Source organism: Dama dama, chromosome 22 (assembly GCF_033118175.1).
Source record: "Dama dama isolate Ldn47 chromosome 22, ASM3311817v1, whole genome shotgun sequence".
NCBI lineage: Eukaryota > Metazoa > Chordata > Mammalia > Artiodactyla > Cervidae > Dama > Dama dama.
The window spans coordinates 50,308,420-50,329,289 of NC_083702.1; the positions used below are offsets into that span (position 1 = coordinate 50,308,420).

The following is a 20,870-nucleotide window of genomic DNA, read 5'->3' on the forward strand; positions in this document are numbered from 1 at the left end:
TATCGACTCTTAATCTCGTTTACTCAAAAAGTCTGGGTACCACAGGCAGATAAAACCTTATCTTTCCGCTTTTGTGGCTCAGCTGGTAAAGAATCTGCCTGCAACGCGAGAGACCTGGGTTTGATCCCTGGGTTGGGAAGATCCCCTGGAGAAGGCAAAGGCTACCCACTCCAGTGTTCTGGCCTGGAGAATTCCATGGACTGAATAGTCCAAGGGGTCGCAAAGACTCGGACACGACCGAGCGACTTTCACTCGCTTCCGCTCTTGAGTTCCCCCTCCTGGGCTTTAGACGCATTGACGAGCTTAAGCACCGGCCCCTTCCCACCGACCCTCACACTCTACTGGCTCTCTGGGGCCCGGCGGGGTATGCGGTTTCCCGCGAGAGAAGGGCGCTGGCGGAAGCGGGGCCGCCACACTTCCGGTGGCCGCGTCGGCCGCTCGCCACACTTCCTGTTGATCCTGCTCAGCTGAGGGCTGGGCTGAGAGGAGGGCCGGCGGGCGGACGGCGACGGCCACTGGCCAGGCGTGGGCGCGCGCGGGGCCACCCAAGGCACAGAGCATACGCTCGTCGCCTGAGCCTGGAGCACCCTCGACTGCCGCGCCATCCGCCCTCCGTGCTTCCATCCGGCCCCCGGCTCTCCGCGCGGCGCCATGCCCGCCGTGGACAAGCTCTTGCTAGAGGAGGCGTTGCAGGACAGCCCCCAGGTACCTCCCGCCGCCCGGGTCCCCCTCGCCCGAGGGCTTGAGGCCGAGGAGGCCCTTCCAGCCCCGGGGTGGGGGCGGGGAGTACGCCGGGCCACCTTGGGGGCAAGGAGGGGGCGGGTCCCGGCCCTGCGTCCTGAACCCGGGATGCTCCGGGACATGGCATCCCTCAGGCAGAGCTGGAGACACCAGGAAAGCAACCCCCTGTCTTTGTGTCCCGACCCCTTTCCAAACTCAGCTGAAACCGGGGCTGCTTGGCCTACACCTGGGCTCACCGCTTACTAGCCGAGTGCCCCGGTCAGATAATCTTTTTCTGCCTCAGTTTCGTCATCTGTAAGATAGGGATAATGATTGTACCTGCCTCCTAGAGTTTTAAGAATTAAAGAAGTGCCTGTAAAGTTGTTAGCGAGTAATGTCTGACACAGAATAAGAAGGCAGTCTTATTACTGCTGCTGATATGCTGAGACCTGGTGGATTTAGGGCCAGAGTGAGAGACAGAGAGCCTCGACCTCTTTCCCAGCGGTGCCAGACCTCCCCTTGGCCCTGTTTTCCCATTTGTGAAGAGGAAATTGTAACAATACAATACCTCTCTCATTTGTCGCACGGGGATACTTCATTAGCACTCCCGAGATGAGATTCAAGTCCTTTGAGGTCTGCAGAAAGCTGGTGTGTAAATATAGTGAGTGCAGAATAACTTTAGTTCCTAAATCAGTGCACCTTTCCCCAGGGAACCTTTGTTCACCTTCATTAACGTTTCCCCAGCTTCTTCTTTACCCTAGTGGCTCTGCATCCCTGGGTTATTTAAGTAGGTCTCTTTATTCCCTAGTGTCTCAACTCTTGAAAAATGAGAGTAAGATTTTAAGAGTAAAACTGTTTTTCTCTCACAACTTCTCTTCCCTTTTTGCTTCCTTTCGATTTCCTTCTTAATGAATTGGGCCTCCTGGAGATGATCCTTTGATGAACTTACCCACTCTACATCTCTCCACTTCAGACTTAGTAGTCAAAGGACTCTGTGCTTAGAAACTTGTGCCCATTTCTTTGTGATCTTCCTTACATAGTCAAGAAATTGTAAGGAAGCTGTGATTTTTTTGTCTGTTTGTGTTTTAATTGGCATCCTCTGGTCTGATTGACTTTTTCAAAGTCTGCTTTGAAGTTTCTGTACTTCTGGCATTTTGATGGGACAAAAGCCCTTGGTAGAAGTCATTTTGTCCATCCTCACACCTATTGTATGGGATCTGAAGATAATAAAGTGGGATTTCTATCATTTTGAACAAGAATTTCCCCTTGCTTTGTAGTTGGAGAAACTGAGATGCAAAGATACATTGCTTTCCTAATGGAGCATGGTGATGGCCGAGCCAGGTTAGAGAGGCTGCACTAACTGAATCTCAGTGTTGCCCTCACCGAGGAGTTAACATTCGGAATTTTTGGGTTTCACATCAATGAATTTGCACTAGTTCTGAGTGGTTTTCGGGATGTACTCAGCTGTGAGGCAGGCTAAAGAGGACTGGCAAGCAAGTCGGGACACCTGGGTCCTAATTGTGGCTCTAACATTAATTCACCATTTGATTTGGGTGAATTCCTCATCTCTGTCCTGTGACTCGGGCTTCCCAGGTGGCACAGTGATAAAAACACATGTGCCAATGCAGGAGACACAAGAGACCCGGTTCAACCCCTGAATCAGGAAGATCCTCTGAAGGAGAAAATGGCAACCCACTCCAGTATTCTTGCTGGGAAATCCCATGGATGGAGAGAGGAGCCTAGTGGGCTGCACTCCACAGAGTTGCAAAGAGTTGGGCATGACCGAGCGACAGCACGAGCCCAAGCGTGTGACTGGCTCGGTTTTTCTCATCTGCAGAATGAGAAGCAGATGATCTTTAAGGGGCTTAAAGTTTTATCATGCGTGAGGAAGAAGAAGTATGGAGGCCTTGTCCTTCGTCTTTAATGTTCCTCTTTATGTGATGAATTTGTCATTGCTTTTGAGACATGAGTGTTACTTATAAGGGTTCTTGGTGAGGTTTGAAAGGAAGCTAACTTCTAGGACACATCAAAGCGTAGTGTTCTTGTGTGGGGCCTGTGCCTAATGCAGCTTTCCTCCCAAGAGATTCATAGACTTATAATTGGAAGGAATCTAATCCAACTCCTTCATTTTATCTATAAAGAATAAAAACCATAGCAAACACCTGTATCATACATGCACTTTATGTGCCAGGCACTCTTCTCAATACTTTACGTATATTAACTCATCTAATTCAACAATCTTTGAAGTAGGTCCTCTATTAAAATTACCAAGGAGCAGAGAAGTTAAATAATTTGCCCCCAAGATTATACATTATAGACTGGAAGAGCCGGGATTGGAACCCAGGCAGTCTGCCTGTGTTGTTCAAGTTAGCCCAGCTACCTAGCACCTGGCTTTTCTGTTATTGGTGACCTAGAATATTTCACTAAAAGGAAGTGTTCTTAAGAAACCGTCTATTGTTTGTTTCCTCTTGTTTTATATGGAATATTTATGAGGGTTACTCTAGTAACCTGGTTGCACAGGATTCTTTAATGAACACAGAAGCTTTTATGTTTAAACTCAGTGACCCAAGAGAAGCTGAATAACAGTTCACTGACCTTAGATACATCTATTCACATCCTTTTTTCTTTATAGTTCACAGCGCTGCACATCGTATTATAAGACTAGTTGATGGGTGTACATGTATTATTTCTGGTTCAGTTCAGTCGCTCAGTCGTGCCCAACTCTTTGCGACCCCTTGGACTGCAGCATGCCAGGCTTCCCTGTCCATCACCAACTCCCAGAGTTTATTCAAACTCATGTCCGTCGAGTCAGTGATGCCATCCAACCATCTCATCCTCTGTCATTCCGTTCTCCTCCTGCCTTCAATCTTTCCCAGCATCAGGGTCTTTTCTAAGGAGTCAGTTCTTCCCATCAGGTGGCCAAAGTATTGAAGCTTCAGCATCAGTCCTTCAGTGAATATTCAGGACTGATTTCCTTTAGGATGGACTGGTTGGATCTCCTTGCAGTCCAAGGGACTCTCAAGAGTCTTCTCCAACACCACAGTTCAAAAGCATCAGTTCTTTGGCACTCAGCTTTCTTTAAAGTCCAGCCCTCACATCCATACATGACTACTGGAAAAACCATAGCTTTGACTAGATGGACCTTTGTTGGCAAAGTAATGTCTCTGCTTTTTAATATGCTGTCTAGGTTGGTCATAACTTTCCTTCCAAGGAGTAAGTGTCTTATTTTTACAGCTGCAGTCACCATCTGCAATGGTTTTGGAGCCCAAAAAATAAAGTATCTCTCTGTTTCCATTGTTTCCCCATCTATTTGCCATGAAGTGATAGGACCAGATACCGTGATCTTCATTTTCTGAATGTTGAGTTTGAAGCCAACTTTTTCACTCTCCTCTTTCACTTTCATCAAGAGGCTCTTTAGTTCTTTGCTTTCTGCTATAAGGTTGGTGTCATCTGCATATCTGAGGTTATTGATATTTCTCTCGGCAATCTTGATTCCAACTTGTGCTTCATCCAGTCCGACGTTTTGATTGGTGTACTCTGCATATAAGTTAAATAAGCTGGGTGACAAATATACAGCCTTGACGTCCTGCTTTCCCGATTTGGAACCAGTCTGTTGTTCCATGTCCAGTAGTAACCGTTGCTTCTTGACCTGCATACAGATTTCTCAGGAGGCAGGTAAGGGGGTCTGGTATTCCCATCTCTTCAAGAGTTTTCCACGGTTTGTTGTGATCCACACAGTCAAAGGCTTTGGCCAAGTCAGTAAAGCAGAAGTAGATGTTTTTCTGGAACTCTCTTGCTTTCTCAGTGATCCAACGGATGTCCACAATTTGATCTCTGCTATATGAGAGACAGGATATTTTAGGGATTAAGATACTTGTCTCTGTTGCTGTTTGGGAGCCGCTGATCCTGTCCGTGCTAAGTCACTTCAGTCGTGTCTGACTCTTTGCAACCCCATGGACTGTAGCCCGCCAGGCTCCTCTGTCCATGGAATTTTCCGGGCAAGAATACTGGAGTGGGTTGCCATTACATTCTGCAGGGGTTCTTCCTGATGCAGGGATTGAACTTGCATCTCCTTTGTCTCCTGCATCGGCAGGCGGGTTCTTTACCACTAGAGCCACCTGGGAAACCCCCTGCTCCTGGCTGAGTGCCGGTAAATGCTGGAATGTAGTGACAAATTAAGACGAGAGTGCCTGCCCTCTGCTGGTTCACAGTCTGTTCTGGGAGACAGATAAGGACGCAGCAGTTGCAGCACTGAGTGAGCACCACTGTGATAGGAACACAGATGCAACTGTGAGCTGCTGCAGCTTGCCCCTCTCCAGGGGCTGGTCTTTTGCCTGTACGTGGTGTGCTTTTGAGATAAAGGGAAGCGCTGTTGCTTGCTGTTTTGTTATGATGTTTGTTTCCTTTGCAGTTGGCACAACTGAAGCACAGACAATTTAAAGATTGAGTTCTGAGATCACACAGTGAGAGGTCCAGCTGGGAAACCAGGCCTTTTTTAACTCAGGCAAGATGCATCAGAACATTACCTAGTGGTTTTGTCTTCATTGTGGAAGACTTTTGTCCTGCTGTACTCTTTGTTTATAATACATTTTTATTTCAGTAGACTTGGCTCTACCAAGACATTTCTCTCCCTCTCCCATAATATGGGAATAAGAGTTTTGTTTTTACCTTAAACATATATATGTAATATTTATACTTGTATATAGTATATGTGATAAATATTGAAACATTTTAAATATATATAAAATATACACATATGTGTGTATACATACACATATGTGTGTGTATATTTTATAATCACAGCTATTAAAATTGTGCCATTATATAATTAGATGCTGTTTTTAGGCATGAAAAATGTTTAGGACTATTTTATTAGATGGTGCTTGGTTTCTTTATTCTGAGATAGAGGGTAGTGTGGAGCTAAGGCTAAGGTGTTTGGTTTTGTTCTTCTATCCAGGCATACTCTTGAGAGTACAGACTAGTAGAGAAGGGATGGAATTTAAATCTTGATCCAGCAGGTGACTCAACCTCTCTAAGCTTGTGTTTCAGCATGTGTAAAATCAGAATAAAATACTTGCTTAATTCTTATGGAGAATAAGTAACATGTAAAGTATCAGTATCTTCATGCTTGCATATTACAGTAACTCCATAAAGGATTGCTATTATTGTCCTTATAATTATATGCAACAGTGTCCTCTGGATTTTTTGGTAGAACTTTCCAGCAACTAGTGTACCTTTGACTGGTCCTGTTCCCTCTTCATATCTCAGAACATTCCTGTTGTTCCATGTATAAGTTTAAACAGATATAGAGCTGATAAATGTGGATGTTAAACAGTGTCCGAGATAGCTGGGTATTTTTTTTTCAAGAATGATCATGGCCTCGTTCAGTTAGAAAGGGAAGATTGGAGAGTTTTTGTTAGTTTTAATGAGTATCATGGTAAACATGTTCAGGATATAAAGAAAAAAAGATTTGTGATGTAGTTTTGGCTGTTATCACAGGTGAGAGCATGATAGTAGGATGGCCGAAGAGAAGCCAGCTCCAGACAGCTGCATCCTGCCTCCAGACGGGATGGTGGGCTGTGGGCCAAGGAGCATGCCCACTGATGATACCCATCTTTGCTGGGTGATGGACGCAGACTCCTATGGTGGAAAAAAGGTTGGCCATTGGTGCCAGCCAGACCTGGGTTTACATTGCAGCCCTGCTGCTTCCCAGTTTTGGGAGGTTTCTTAACCTTGATGAGCCTTAGTTTTGTCATCTGTAAAATGGAGTTAGTTTAACTGTGGTATCTAGTAAAGTTGATGGAAGGATTAGATGAAGTAGTGTTTAGTGCTCGACACAGTGTCTGACACTTAGGACATATAGAGTAAATGGTAGTTTTTAGTTTTCTTTCTGCTTTCTTTGTGGAGGATATTTATACAAGCCCTCTCATTTCATCCTACAGCTCTCTGTTTTGTTCCTAAGAGTTTTAAAAACAGTAAGTAGGAGTCAACTAAATGGATGTCAGTAGTGTTTTAAAAAATTAAATAGCCTCAGTCCAGTTGTATCACTCTTTCTCATTCTCTTAGACATACTGTTACAGCAAAGAAGGGAACCCGAATCATAATAAACATTGAAGAACTCCTTCATCATTGACACCATGAATACCGAATGGTTCTCTCCTATTAGCTGATGTTTATATCAGTAGTTAACTGTGTAGATGATGTTGTTGCCGTAGAGTTGAAATGAAATCATACATGTGAAGCCAATGTGTAATAAGCAGCCGACATTCATTTTCTTCTTCATGATCACTATCCTCCGATACCACTATGTATTAGACGCTGGTGGGCACCTTAAGTGCTTTCTTTACTAATAGGGCTACCTGCAAATTAGTGTTAGGGCCTGAATTAGTACCCAGGACTGACATGGTCCCAAGGGGATCACAGAGCCTTTGAGAGGCCCCAGTAGACTATAAGCTTCTGGAGAACAGAGTTGGTTCTGATCACCACTGAATCTCAATTCCCATCACAGTGTTTCATCCAATATTGGATGAAGGCATAAGTATATACATGAATGAATGACTCCAGAGTAATAGACTAGTCACTGTAGGTTCTAAAAACATCTTTTAGCAATCTTCTTTTCTTCAAATAGTATATTTGAAAGAGATGTAATGAAGAATTGTAAGCCAGTGCTTTTCACCTACTCATTGACACCCAGTGATGGATTAAGAGATCCAGTGGGTCACAGCCATGGTTTTTGTTTCATTTGTTCGGATCCTTCTGTTGATAGGAATTGGTACTGAAGAGAGTTCACTGGTTTCAGAGAAGGTATTTTTAGCCATAAAGACCTCAGGCAAAGCCAGGATAATATGTACTGCTGTGAAGTGCCCCAGAGTTTGTCAACAAAATCAAAGGTCGGATGATTCAAACGCCTGGATTTCTCTTCTAGTTTACTGGGGGATGCTTTTGGGTCAGTTATTGTTCTCTTGCCTGAGATAAGTTAGAAAAAGAAAGAAGGAATTGAAATTCATTTGCAGGGAAGCTGTGCACCTTAATGGATTGTTCTTTGTAAGCTGCCTGGGTATCACCTTATTAAAGACATTTCTGTATAGTTTACTCTCTGTTCTGTGCCTCTTGGGTTGTTCTCTGAAATAGAGATCCCATTGTCACTAATGTTTCCCATTGTGCTGGACACATTAACAGTAGTCCCTTGAACAGACATGGTCTCTTATGTAATGCCGTGATACTTCTTTAGACATCTTCCAATATATAAATATTTTCTTAGTGCTCAGCAGATCAGGCACTCTGCATGAAAATGATAGGAAATACCTTTCATCTAAGACATTGGTCAGCTGTTCTTGAAACACTGAGTAGTCTTCCCAAAGGAATGGAGCTAGCGTTCCTAAGTTTTTGTTTGAGTTTTGTGCCCAGAACTTCTGCTGGCATGCCCACCGTACACGAAGTTTCCTGGCCATGAGTTTAAAAACTTGGTTGACTAGAATGTGATGAAAGACATGGAGATTGACTGTAGTGTCTTAAGCGGAAGCAATGACACACTCCCGCAAGACACTCAGGATTGCAGAAAACCAGACAGGTGGTTAACTGCTGTGATGATGCCGTGCCGGGTGACCGCGCCCCAGGCACACAGACAGGACTGGCGGTGAACTCAGTTTACAGGCTTGAAGGGAGAGGCCGCCCTTTCTAACACTGCTTTATTGGGTGAGCTTGACTGGTGCTTAGGTAAAGGCTAAAGTCAAGACAGATAATAGCCCTTGAGTCTTAACCCTTTAGAAACTGGCTTTCCTTCTCTGTTCCCAGTACTCGAACTGTATTCAGTTTGCCCTTGCACTGTAGTCTAAAGGATTAGAAAAGGAATTCTAAATTAAAGCTCCAGGAATCAACTTGTATCAGTATTAGGAATAAAAAAAGAAAGCCAGAGAATAGGCATCTTCCTTCCCCATTTCTGTGTGTGTCTGTGTATTTGTTTTACTTCTTTGTAACTTTCCCACTTAGAAATAATATTGTTCTCTTTTCTTCCAGACTCGCTCTTTACTGAGTGTATTTGAGGAAGATGCCGGCACTCTCACGGATTATACCAACCAGCTGCTCCAGGCGATGCAGCGCGTCTATGGAGCCCAGGTATCCTCCTGCCCACTCAGCTGGAGGCGAACAGAGTAGGAGCCCTCTGCCCTTGTCTTGAACTTCTCTCAGGAGGTTGAGAGATTTGAGTCAGAACACCCCCTTTTAAATTTTTGAAATAAAATCACAATTGTTTTTCTCTTCTCTTCACCTCAAAAACTAAGACAGTTTGTTTTCATAGCCTAAGAAAGAGGGTGATTTTCCTGTAACTAGTAGAACCAGTAGAAAGGTACCACATCACTGCTTATTTAATTAAAAAAAAAATGCAGTCCCAAAGGGAAACATTTGAGTCTCCTCTTCCTACTTGTGAATGAGTGGGTTCAGTATTCTGAGGCATGGCTCTTTTCTTTCTCATAAATGGTCAGTTTTAGATGTCAGTGCAGGCACGTAGAGATGTTTTTTTCAATTGCTTCCTCTGAAAAGACTTGAGTCACAGTTCTAGAACAGTTGGGTGGTTCTTTGTTTTGAGGAACAAGTATCTTTGTCTTGCAAAACCTTGGAAAATAAACTGCTGAGTAGCAAAAGTGAATCTTTTTAAAATTAAGAATTGCCTATGTATGTTACTTTCTAGGATAAAACTTGAGAGTTACTTAAAAATAAAATTTGTTACGTTACACATCAAAATATTATGGCAGCCAATTTCGTTATTAATTCCTTGCTGACTTAAATCTGTCTTTTTCTCACTTATGATCTCTAAATAAATACCACATTCAGTGTATAATAGTATATGTTAGTAATCGTGTGTAGTCATTTATTATTACATGCTTACTCTTCATGTATAATCACTTATTATCATTGTTTTATTAATCATTCGTCCATATCATAAATGGGAAAAAGACTCAGTCCTTGCCATTAGGGAGCTTACAGCTGGGTTGGGAGACAAAACAGTTACCAGAGTGTAGAGGTGCTGGGCCAGAAAGGGCACCTAACCAGGAGGAATTGTGCTGGGACACCCAAAAGGAGGAGGATTGTGACAGTTGAGATTTATTGACTACTTCTTAAGTTCCAGGCGCAGTTTCAGAGGCTTTTACCTGTAATCATTTCATTTAAATTCACTCACAACTCTGTGAGTTGAGTGTTGTTACTATTTTCTTCATTTTCTAGGTCAGGAGATGTAAGGATTCTGGTGATGAATGGCTTCCCAAGTCCACCCTATTAATACGTGGTATAGCAAGTCAGCCTGAAGCCAAAGCCCAGACTCTTAACTACTAAACATACGGGTGGTAGCCTGAGCTAGGGCGGTGGCAGTAGGAAGAGTAGACTGGTGCTTGACTGAATGTGAAGGGTCAGGTCAGTGAAGAGGGAATCGGGAGTGATGCCCAGGTCTCTGACCTGAACGACAGGGTGCACAGCTGGGAGAACACAGGAGGAGGAGCGGGCTGTGTGTGGGGGTGAGTGTGACCGTGACAGGAATGGCAGAGATGCCGGTCTTAATTCTTGAAAGGCTGAGATGTCCATGAGACATCAAAGGGGGGAAAGAGATCATGTTGAAAGTTCAGATCCAGAGTTCAGGCTGGAGATAAGAGATTTGCAAACTACTGTGTTATAAAAGTGTTACTTATTAATTGGAACTAATTTTAATGACCAAAAGAATCACACACTTATTTGTGGTTTTGCTTGTCTGTTCAGGTAAAGCACTCAGAAACTGGGAGACCCACTTTGTCAGTTTTTTAAAAACCCTCTTTATTTCAATTACATTTTTTGTATTTTTTTTCCTGAATATTCAAAATTTAAGAGAATAGAAAATTTTTTTTTACTGAGCTTGTACTGAAATTTGCTTGCTCTTCAGGAATTTGAATATTGTTGTCAAATGATTGGTCTCCTGTTTAAGGTTTAAGAGTCCCAAGACTTAAGGGACTACGACTCCGCCATTCCCAGGAGTCTCTGCTCTGCTTCTCCATGTCTGTCAGAATCATTTACTTGGAGATGTCCAGAGACTCTCTTATGTGTTTTTTTTCTTCTGAGCCCAGAAAACTGCATTTTTCCAAAATTAAGTGGGTCTTGCATTCCAAGAGACTGTAACCAGTTTTCAGTTCACACCACATGATTGTCACATGGGCTCTTGTGCTGGCAGAAACCCTTCCTTCTGCCTCGGCGTTTCCTGTGGCAGAAGCTTAGCAGGAACGTCTGGCTGATGCTGCCAGCTCAGTGACGGATGCTGGCAGTGTCCAGAGGCACTCAGATTGGCTGAGGTCAGGGCTAGTTGGGTCAGGGCTACTTGTTTTTCAGGTTTATTTGAACATGTTTTGTTTCTTTTTAATTAAATTAAAAAGAAAACTTTTCTAACTCCTCTTTGATCCATTTGTTTATGTCTTTGTATGTGGTTGGGAAGAAACAGAGAAAGAGAGGGAGGAAGAAAGAGAAACAGCTGCCAATATTTTCATTCAGCGTTTCCCCCTTAGGTTATGTTTTCTTGGTTTTATTTAACATTCTTCCTTAAATATTTTACACCTAGACCTGTTAAATTATATTAATAGAGTTTTGTAATTTCGTTTTAAAATACAGGTGCTTAGCAAGATGTTTTTCATTATTACATTTTTTAAACCAGGTTAATGCTGTTAATAAATGATAAATGTTCATAAATGATATTTTAAGTCAAGCCACATGGTAACTTACTAGATTCTGATACAGTGAACTTGACCATTTGGGCCTTAGTTTTAGAAAGAGGAAGAGTGAAAAAAAACTAGAGCAAAGTTCTGTGAGCAGTTTTGCTGATATTGGCTGCTTTGGGGAAAATCTGTAATTTTATTTGTCTTAAGCAGTAGAATGAAGCTATGGGCTCTAAGCTGTTTTCAGCGTTTTGCAGCAGTCCCTGGATCACATGTGGTTTCCTAAGTGTTAGACATGCCTTTGCACACGCAGGAACTGAGTACTCTATTGTGGGTCATCTGAATGAAAGAACTCGTCTCCTGCAGCAGAGGTGGTTTGCATACTTAGAAATCTCTTCTGTCTTTGAAACTATTGACTAAGTAAGTTTAAAACTTACATAATGTTTAAATATATGCACGTGTATACATATTCAGTAAAAATCTGCCCAAGTTTTGCATTTGATATATTTCATATATTTGTTTTGATTTTGTATATCTGCCTTACTTTTGTTTCTTTCCTAGAAAGGTTAGGATTAATGGATTTATTAGGGATCTGGCAAGTTTACTTTGGTAAGATACCTTCCCCTCTCAGACACTGTACTGAGGAAACAGGGGGAGGTCAAATGATGTTCCCAGCAGTGTTAGTGAAACCTGACGTCTCCTAGAACCTGTCTTTCTCCTCCAACAGATGACAAGTCTCTGTAATTGGTGCCTTCAGTCTGGATGGATTTTTTCGTTTGTTCTGTTTGTTTTTTTTTAATTACATTTTGGATGGAATTTTTTGATGTGAGAACCATGGTTCAGGCTCTTTGCCTTTCCTTCAGCAAAACTGGGTTGCTTAAACATGGTCTTATCTTTGCAGCTGTTCCTTTTTTATTTAACTTTTTTCTTTAATTTTTTTTTTTACAAGTTTAAAACACTCCCTGCAGCATATAGGATCTTAATTCCCCGAATAGGGATCGAACCCATACCCCTTGGATTGGAAGGTAGAGTCTTAACCACTGGACCACCAGGAAGGTCCCTTTGCAGCTGTTCTTAAACAGACCTTTTGGAGTGCAGAACTCCTGATTCTAAAATGTAAAAGTCCACACTGGAGTTGGGAATCATATCTTTTCAAATTGGGCTTAGACAGCAGGAGGGGATAGGAGTAAAATACTTTGCAAGATATGCATACATTTGTTATTATAAAAAGGGAAATACTTTTCTTTATAAATGATGATATATATAGATAGGTAGATAGATATCAAGCTAAGTAAGTCAGTGTTCCTCTTGGGAAACAGAGTGGTGGGCATCCAGGAGTGTGAGCCTCAGTGGGGAGAGAAGGATTTGGGAGGCACAGAGGATCAGAACTGTGTACTTTAGTGATAAAAATAGTGTGAGACACATAAATGTACCACACACTTGGTGAGACACCTCTTGTGTATAATCTCATTTAGCTTTCACAATAGAGAGGTGTTGTTATAGTAGGTGTTCACAGGCAGGGAAACGAAGAGAGGTTATGCAGCTTGCCTGTGATCTCACAGCCGATGAGAGGCAGGATCAGAATTTGAACTCAGGTCTTTGGCTGTGAAACTTTACTGCACTCTCACTCTGCACCACCCCTCTTGACATGTTGGTCTCTGGACGTGGCAGCCGAGGCTAAGGAAGTGGGAGTCTTCCACAGTTGTTCTTGTCATCACGGAACAACCCTGCTTAGCAGCCTAGCAGCTTTGTAGTGTTAAAGGTGGGAGCCAGCTCCTTTTTGTGTCCCGGGGAAACTCCCCTTGTTTAATTGGATTTATTCATAATGGTTTCAATCAGTGCATTTTAACAGCTCTCAAAAACAGTCACACTGAGGTTCATGTGACCCGGACGGAGGAATACGTGTAGCTCAAGGAACAGGTACAGGTACGAGGTGAGGTACAGGAGCAGAGAGCCCCTGAATGGTTCCTGGAAGCAACCTCAAAGACCTGGGTTTGCATATGGAATCTACAGCCTTCCCTCATGCCAGCACTGAAGGCTTTCAGATTGGTGGGGAAGATTATTCTGGGCCAGGCTCATTCCTTAGGTACAAGGTTAAGTGTGTGACCTTAGCTGTATCAGCTCTGAGTTCCAGTCTTGGCCACTTGCTGGGTGACCTTGAGCAGGTCACTTGATTGCCTGAGTTTCCTTATCAGTTAAACAGAGGTCATATTAATATTAATAACCACCTCATAAGTTGTTGTGAGGGTTAATGGAGCTAATACCTGTAAAGTATAAGATCAGTCCTTGGCAGGAAGTGCTCACTGTTAACATAACCACCTTCTAAGCATTAGAATAATCATAGTTACGATAGCACTGTACCCTGGGTCCACTGGTTGGGTTAAATAGAACTTGGTCCTCTGATCTTGACTTTCCTGAAGCAGCAGTGTACCTGCGTTCTAACTCCTCACTGCATCGTTGATGTTTGCTCCTCATTCTAGATTCCGTCCCCCGCTGGCTGCACAGGCCGCTTGGTGCCTGGTTCCCAGCCCCGGTCCACCGTCCCTCCGGGGCAGCCCCTGACGCTGATACCAGCGGCCCCTGCACAACTATCTTTGGTCCCCGTGACAGTGTCTCTCCCGAGTCTCTGCCCACCATTCTTGATTGCTTTCTTGTGCTGGCACCCTTTGCTGCCTACCGCTTAAGTCTAATTCCACAGGAACCCTTCTCTGGTTAGTCTCTATAGCTTCCTGGGCAAGGTCACTGCAGCACAGCCTGGCCATTTCAGAATCTATTTCTAGCCCTCATCTTTAGGTTCTTATTACAAATGACTTTTGCCCCTTGTCACTGTGGAGAGTGAGTTTTCCCCTCTTAGCTGGGCTACTGCAGCACCGTCCTAAGCAGTTTCCCTTTAGTCAGAGGATTGTCTTTTGCTTTTCAGTCCATTCTTTACCCTCAAGCTACCACATCCAAACCTTCCCTCCCTCCCTCCCTGTCTTCAGATGCTTCTGTGGCTCCCTGTAACCACACAGCAGAGATGAAACCCCTCAGTAAGGCATGCAAAGCCCTTTGTGAGCTGAGTCTCAGCCTACTCCTCTAGTTTGGTCTTCAGCTGGGCCAGTGTGCCAGGCCCTCCACACATCTCGAGACTTTGCTGTGCCATTCCTGCAGCCAGGAACCCCCGTGGGCCCCTTGTCCTGGCAAATGGCCTTACCAGCAGGCGACTTTTAAGACTGACTTCAGACCTGAGGTATCTGACGGCTTTCCTTTGTTCTTTTTCTCCCTTCTGACCGAAGCACCCGGATACCCTGCACTCTTGTTGGTCAGAGCTCTGAGGGACAGTGTGTGGGGTTTTTTTTTGCCTCTCTGTGCACTGTGAGCTCTGAGAGCAGATTTTCTTGGTCTCCAGTGCCCAGCACCTTGCCTGGCCTCATTCACCATTTGATAACTAGGTGTTAAGTGAAGGACCGACTAGAATGTCGCGTACCCCCACTGTGTGCTTGATTGTCCCTCCCAGATCTGTGCCCCGCCATCAGCACCGGAGCTTGGGACACTGCCATCGTGGGTCATCCGGTCTAGGGTCCAGCCGTCTTGGACTCCTCCTCCTCCCCCATTCACTCAAGCCTGATGTTTTTGCCTGGGCAATATCAGGCAGATCTCTGCCACCTTCTCTACTTTCTGGCTTGGCTTCAGCCTTTTCTCTGTCTCACTCAACTTCAAATGGTCTCCTGACCCTCATGTCATCCTCTTTCTCCCTTCAAGGTTTCTTTTGCAACACAGCCACTTATGAAATTCTGCTCACATCTGACCTTGTTACTCTCTTGCCCAGGTTCCTCAGGGCTTCCCTGGTGCCTGCAGAGTACTGTCGGAGTCCTCAGCAGGTACCCCTCAGGGCCTGCCCCGTCAGGGCTCTCTAACCTCTGTCCTCCTCAGGGCTTCCCCGGTGCCTGCAGAGTACTGTCGGAGTCCCCAGCAGGTACCCCTCAGGGCCTGCCCCGTCAGGGCTCTCTAACCTTTCTCGCCGCGCTCCAGCCAGGGCTCCCGATCCCGTCAGCCTGGGTGTAATGCTGTGATGAATGAGACTCTCAACCACTTGACTGTAGGCAACGCTTCTGGCCAAATGTGTGGTGGAGATGCAAGCAGAGCCTCGCTGTGACAGTGACCAGTGGACTTCCTCTGCCCCCGCCCCGGCCTCTCCTCCCCTGCCCGGGGCCTTCAGGTGGCTTCAGGTGACAGTTGCACTTGGGGAGTGCTCCCTGCCACCATGAGGTGAACTGTCCTTTGTCCAAATCTCAGTTTTCCTTCTGGGTTTGTCTACCAATGGTCTTTCTGCTCCATACCAGCCTTGCGAAGCGCTGTTTAAAATAGAACATTCTGTCAGTAAGCCCTTCATCAGGTTCTCTCTCTTAAGGATTCTTATGACACATCTGATAGAGTAGATAGTAACCAGAGAGCTATTCCAGAGTGCTGAAGGACGCTACTCCCAGAACTCCATTATTCATAGAGTCTACATTTTAGACCACTGCTTTTGCTGAACTACAGCTAGAAAAATAGAGAATTTATGCTGATATTTATAGGCCCTATGAGGCCTGTCCACAGAGTACAACTAAGTGCAGTTTTGGACTTTGGATAGAAATAGTATTGGGTTGGCCAAAAAGTTCATTTGGGTTTTATAAATGAACTTTTTGGCTAACCCAATATATTGTTAAGAACTTGCACTTTAAATTTTGAGTCTGACAGATCTGAGTTGAGTTGTTGCCGTTCCGGGTACTAATTGTGTAGTTATAGAAGAAACTTTCTGCTCATTTGTATAAGAATAAGAATATTCTCTACATTGTAAGTGCCGTATAAGGATTAAATGTGATGATATATAAACATGCATAACAGCAATTCAGGTACCTAGAAAAGACTCAGTAAATATTAGCAGCTACTTTTATTATTGTTACTGCTAATATTTACTCTTCACACAAGTTCCAGTTTTACAGGTCTTATTGCAGAGATAATTAAGCAGGCTTACCTCACAGGGTGTGGATTAATTAATTGATGTTGGTAAAGCGTTTATGAAACCTTTGAGTACAATAGATTAAGTATGAGTTAAGATTAAAGTTGGTCTAGTTTAAAAAGACTTCATGTCGTGTGCTCTGTACAGGGGAGTTTCATTTCCTTTCAGGGCAGGTGACAGGCCATTTTGTAGCATGTATTGTTTTTGTCCTTGGTGGAGTCACGCTGGTAGAACAGTCTTGCTGCCTGGAATCACACACATGAGATGCACAGCATTTTCAGAAACTCTCTCTAGTAGAGACCTGGCAGAGGCCAGTGTGCACAGGAGTTCTGGAAGCGGCCATGTGCGTTGCTGGCTCCGCCCGTCTCCCCGAGCCTCTGGAGCTGTGCACCACCCCCTCCCCGTGAACACCCCCCTCCCCCGCAGGCCTGGGCACAGTCGGGGGCCGGCGGCTCCCTGGCAGGTATCTCCACCACATGTGAGGGTGCTTGCCAGGACCTCTGAGGTAGAGAAGGATTCAAGCAGCCTGTGGCCCTTGCTTGTTATGAAAGCAAGGAGTGTGGTTATCATGTTGATTGGTCTCTAAGGAGGCAGATATGGGGCAGTAATATTTTAGACTTAGCTAAAATAAAGAAAAGAATGGACTAGAAGAGCAGAGTCTGTTCCTGTCTCTAGAAGGGTTGTAGCTTCATGGAGAGCCTCCTGAGGGAGGTGAGGCAGAGGACAGTCTTGTGAGACGTTTACTGTCTAAACAGGACCAGCACTTGATGGCCCTTGGACTGGCCTCTTATTTTTGTAAATAAAGTTTTATTGGAAACAAAGCCACACTCATTTGCCCATGAATTATTTATGGCTGCTTTTGTGTCATGACAGAGACCATCTGTCCAATAAGTCAAAAATAATTGCTATCTGGCCTTTTATAGGAAAAGTGTGTCATCTCTAGCCCAAAGTAGTGGTCTTCTCAGATCTTTTCTCTTAGCAGGACTTAGGTTCTTAGAGAATAGTGTTTAAGAGCATGGGTTTTAGAGTCAGACAGACCTGAACTCACATCCCAGCCCTGCTACTAACTAGCTATGTGACCTTGGGCAGATGGCCTAATGTCTCTTCTTCTTCTGTAAAATCAAGTTAATAGTTAGAACTTGTCTTACCGGGTTGTCAGAATGAAATGACACAATGCCAAGAATGCACTTAGTGTGGTATCTGGCTTGAATTAAGTGCTCTGTAGATGTTCACTGCTATGGTTAGGATGATTCTGTGGATCTGCAAATCATAGTCTCCATTGTGCTGTCTGCGGTGACTTGAACAGATCCATCTCAGACCCACTGCCATGAACTCAGAGAAGAGGAGTCGGGGGTTTTCTGATACCGCAGAGTAGCAGCTCAGTGAATGGGCTCAGACCTTGTTCCCCTGCGCCCTGATCGTCAGAACAGCACTGCTGAAGATGGTCAGCAGACCGTCTCCTGGCTGACTGCATCATCCCTGTCCACTCTGTACTCTGTTCCCCCTTGTTTGTGATGCTGCATTATACGATGAGGAAGTATTTTTGCCCTTACACTGTGATCCCAGGTATTGTTTAAAAACTTGAAATTTAGGTGAATCTTCTAACCCTCTCTGTCCCTCCATTCATCACGTACTTGTGGAGCGCTTCTCTGTGCCAAGAACAGTTGCACACTCCTGTTTAGACCCAGGACACGGTGCTTCTGGATTTGTTCCTTGCCTCCCTCTTGGCTACCTGACTGCCAGCTCTAGTTTGTTTTCAAAGTGGTGGCACCCCGGTAGGATGCCAAAGCTAGGAATTTTCATTATGTTTGCCTGACTCTGTTATGGGAGAGAAGAGAGCATACCATGTTTCAGGGTCTACTGATGTCTGTTTCTTGGGACAGATGAAGGAAATTGGGGAACAGGTTGACCAGTTATCTGCAAAGAAGGCCAAAAAAAAACCCACAGGATTGGGTTCTGATGGATCTTGCAAAGGAGGCCCATGAAAAATAAAACAAGCCCCGGCAGAACTCAGGCCTTCACCCCTAAGGCACAGAAACCCAGGAGAATTAGAACAGCAGTGGAGGTCAAGGCTGGCCAGTACCCTCCCCTCATCTGGCACTGTTCCTCTCTTAGGAGTATACCCCAAACCTAGAGAGAAGCCTTAACTGAGCTATAGAAATGTAAGACACATTTTCTAGGCCAGATGTGTTGATTGTGGGAGGATAGTGGTAGACAGCTGCTGTGTAGCCAGAGATTAGAGGGAGAAATACAAGATGAAAGTGGACCATGTCTGCCAGTGAAAAACAGTACAAAAGGGACCTTCCCAGGCGTTGTAGCCGTGCTTCTGAGTTACCGTCCATCATTGGTAACACAGTGATAACCCGTGGATAACACTGACCTAGTGCCGTGGTTTTGGTAGAATCCAACTATGTGTCCTGTCGTGATGCTGCTTACAGCTGGGCCGCAGAGTCCTGCATGCCCTCCCTCTGCCTGCCTTGCCAGGCTTGTCTCACTTCCACACCCTGTACCCCAAGCTCCAGCTGCTGCTGCTGCTAAGTCGCTTCAGTCGTGTCCGACTCTGTGCGACCCCATAGATGGCAGCCCACCAGGCTCCCCCGTCCCTGGGATTCTCCAGGCAAGAACACTGGAGTGGGTTGCCATTTCCTTCTCCAATGTGTGAAAGGGAAAAGTGAAAGTGAAGCCACTCAGTCGTGTCTGACTCTTCACGACCCCATGGACTGCAGCCCACCAGGCTCCTCCGTCCATGGGATTTTCCAGGCAAGAGTACTGGAGTGGGGTGCCATTGCCTTCTCTGAAGCTCCAGCTACACCCCGCTTTATAGCTTTTCAAACATGCTGGTTGCTTTTCTACATGCCCATCCCTCCTGGAAAGCTCATCCCTGTGGCCAGTTCCTGGTCTTTCTCCAGGGGTCTGTCTGCTTAAAACATCTCTTCATTAGAGACCATCCAGCTCCTCCAGTCAGAGCCTCCTAATGCACCCAGTCTTTCCTCTGTGGGTCTCATCATGCTTGTAACTAGTTTTTAATGTCTTCTTCCCCAACAAACCCTGTGAGGGCAGGGACCACACCTTGGTTGGATGTTTGGCACATTTTAGTGGTTTACTACATTTGTTTACTGACTGAATGACCAGAAGGAGCACTGATTTATAAATGGTGGGTATGAGAAAAGCTTTTTTTTTTTTTTTTAATTTTTGTTTTGGTCTTGTATTTCAAATAATTTCTGAACAAAGTATTTTTTTATTTCATAGATACATACTATGTTTAAGGGATTTTCTGAGGTGGCATTATTTTCAGTGTATGTGCACTGGACAAATCTTACTTACTTTTCTCTTTTCCCTACAGAATGAAATGTGCCTGGCTACTCAACAGCTTTCTAAGCAACTGCTGGCATATGAAAAGCAGGTAACAGATATATATGTGGCAGATGTCTTAAGAGAGTCCTAGGTGGAGTTCTTATAAAGGAATTTTCTACGGGCATCCTTTAGAGACCTTCCTTCTTTCCTTTGTTTTTTTCCATAGGCCAGTTCCATTTTTTCTTTTTCTTGCCTTTTCCTGTCCACTGATAAGTTCTAACTGATGATTATCCCAAAGTCTTTATGATGTATTCTTATGTATGCTTAAAATTAGTTTACAAAAGTAATCAACTGCCCTGAGGGTTCATTTTTTTTTGAGGGACTACAAGTGCATCACCACTGAGAATTCCAGGCAATAAACTGAAAGATACCATTATATCGAGACAGAGGGGTGATGACCACCAACGGGATAGCCTGGGAAGGGCAGTTGACAGCGTGGCCGGGGCAGACCAAGGGAGAGCTCTGGTTCTCTGCAGTCAGACCTCTGACATCATGTGCTCTTGGGAGGAGAGGCGGTCGATGTGGAGGGCAGTGTCTTGTGGGATGATGCTATAGTGCTGAATTCCCTGGTATTCAGCTAACACCTGGCCCTTTTTTTCTTTGGTCTTAGAATTTTGCTCTTGGCAAAGGCGATGAAGAGGTAATTTCTACACTCCACTATTTTTCCAAAGTAGTGGATGAGGTAAGAGAGCAACATGGCAAACTTTTTTTTTTTTTTTTTTTGATTGAAGGATAAAGGTTTTACAGAATTGTGCTGGTTTCTGCCAAACATCAACATGAATCAGCCATAGGTATACATAGCAAATTTTTATTTGATTCTTTTTCTGAACTTTCTTTCATCTTTATTTCTGCCTACTTTTTATTTTTAGATATCTACTTAAATATTTGAGAAGGTATCTCAACTTTTATCTTCCAAGGCTCATTTCATAAATGAGGTTGTGTGTGGTTATATTTGATTTTGGCTTGAGGGGAAGGGCTTTGGTACACATAAGCAATAGACTGAAAGAAAGACTTCTAAGAATTCAGTTTCCTAAGGAGGAAGAATTAGTGTCTTGGGGCTGCTATAATAAAGTTACACATAGGTGGCCTAAAACAATGGAAATGTATTCTCTCACAGTTCTGGAGGCCACAAGTATGAAATCAAGTTGTTG

General features: G+C 44.3%; 1 protein-coding gene across 4 annotated transcripts in view; it reads left to right on the top strand.

Annotated features, from left to right (window-relative positions):
* Positions 1–448: 448 nt before the first annotated feature.
* APPL2 (adaptor protein, phosphotyrosine interacting with PH domain and leucine zipper 2) overlaps positions 449–20,870 on the top strand; it is a 57,727-nt gene continuing 37,305 nt past the window's right edge. For 3 of the 4 annotated variants that reach the window (XR_009689807.1, XR_009689806.1, XM_061125458.1), the window contains exons 1-4: positions 449–705; positions 8,737–8,835; positions 19,709–19,768; positions 20,330–20,401. Coding sequence is in view for 2 of the 4 variants with exons in the window: in XM_061125458.1 (XP_060981441.1) it covers positions 652–705; positions 8,737–8,835; positions 19,709–19,768; positions 20,330–20,401 (285 nt within the window). In the remaining 2 variants the exon portion in view is untranslated. The remainder of the gene's footprint in view (positions 706–8,736; positions 8,836–19,708; positions 19,769–20,329; positions 20,402–20,870) is intronic. The other variant, XM_061125457.1, reaches the window with a different exon arrangement.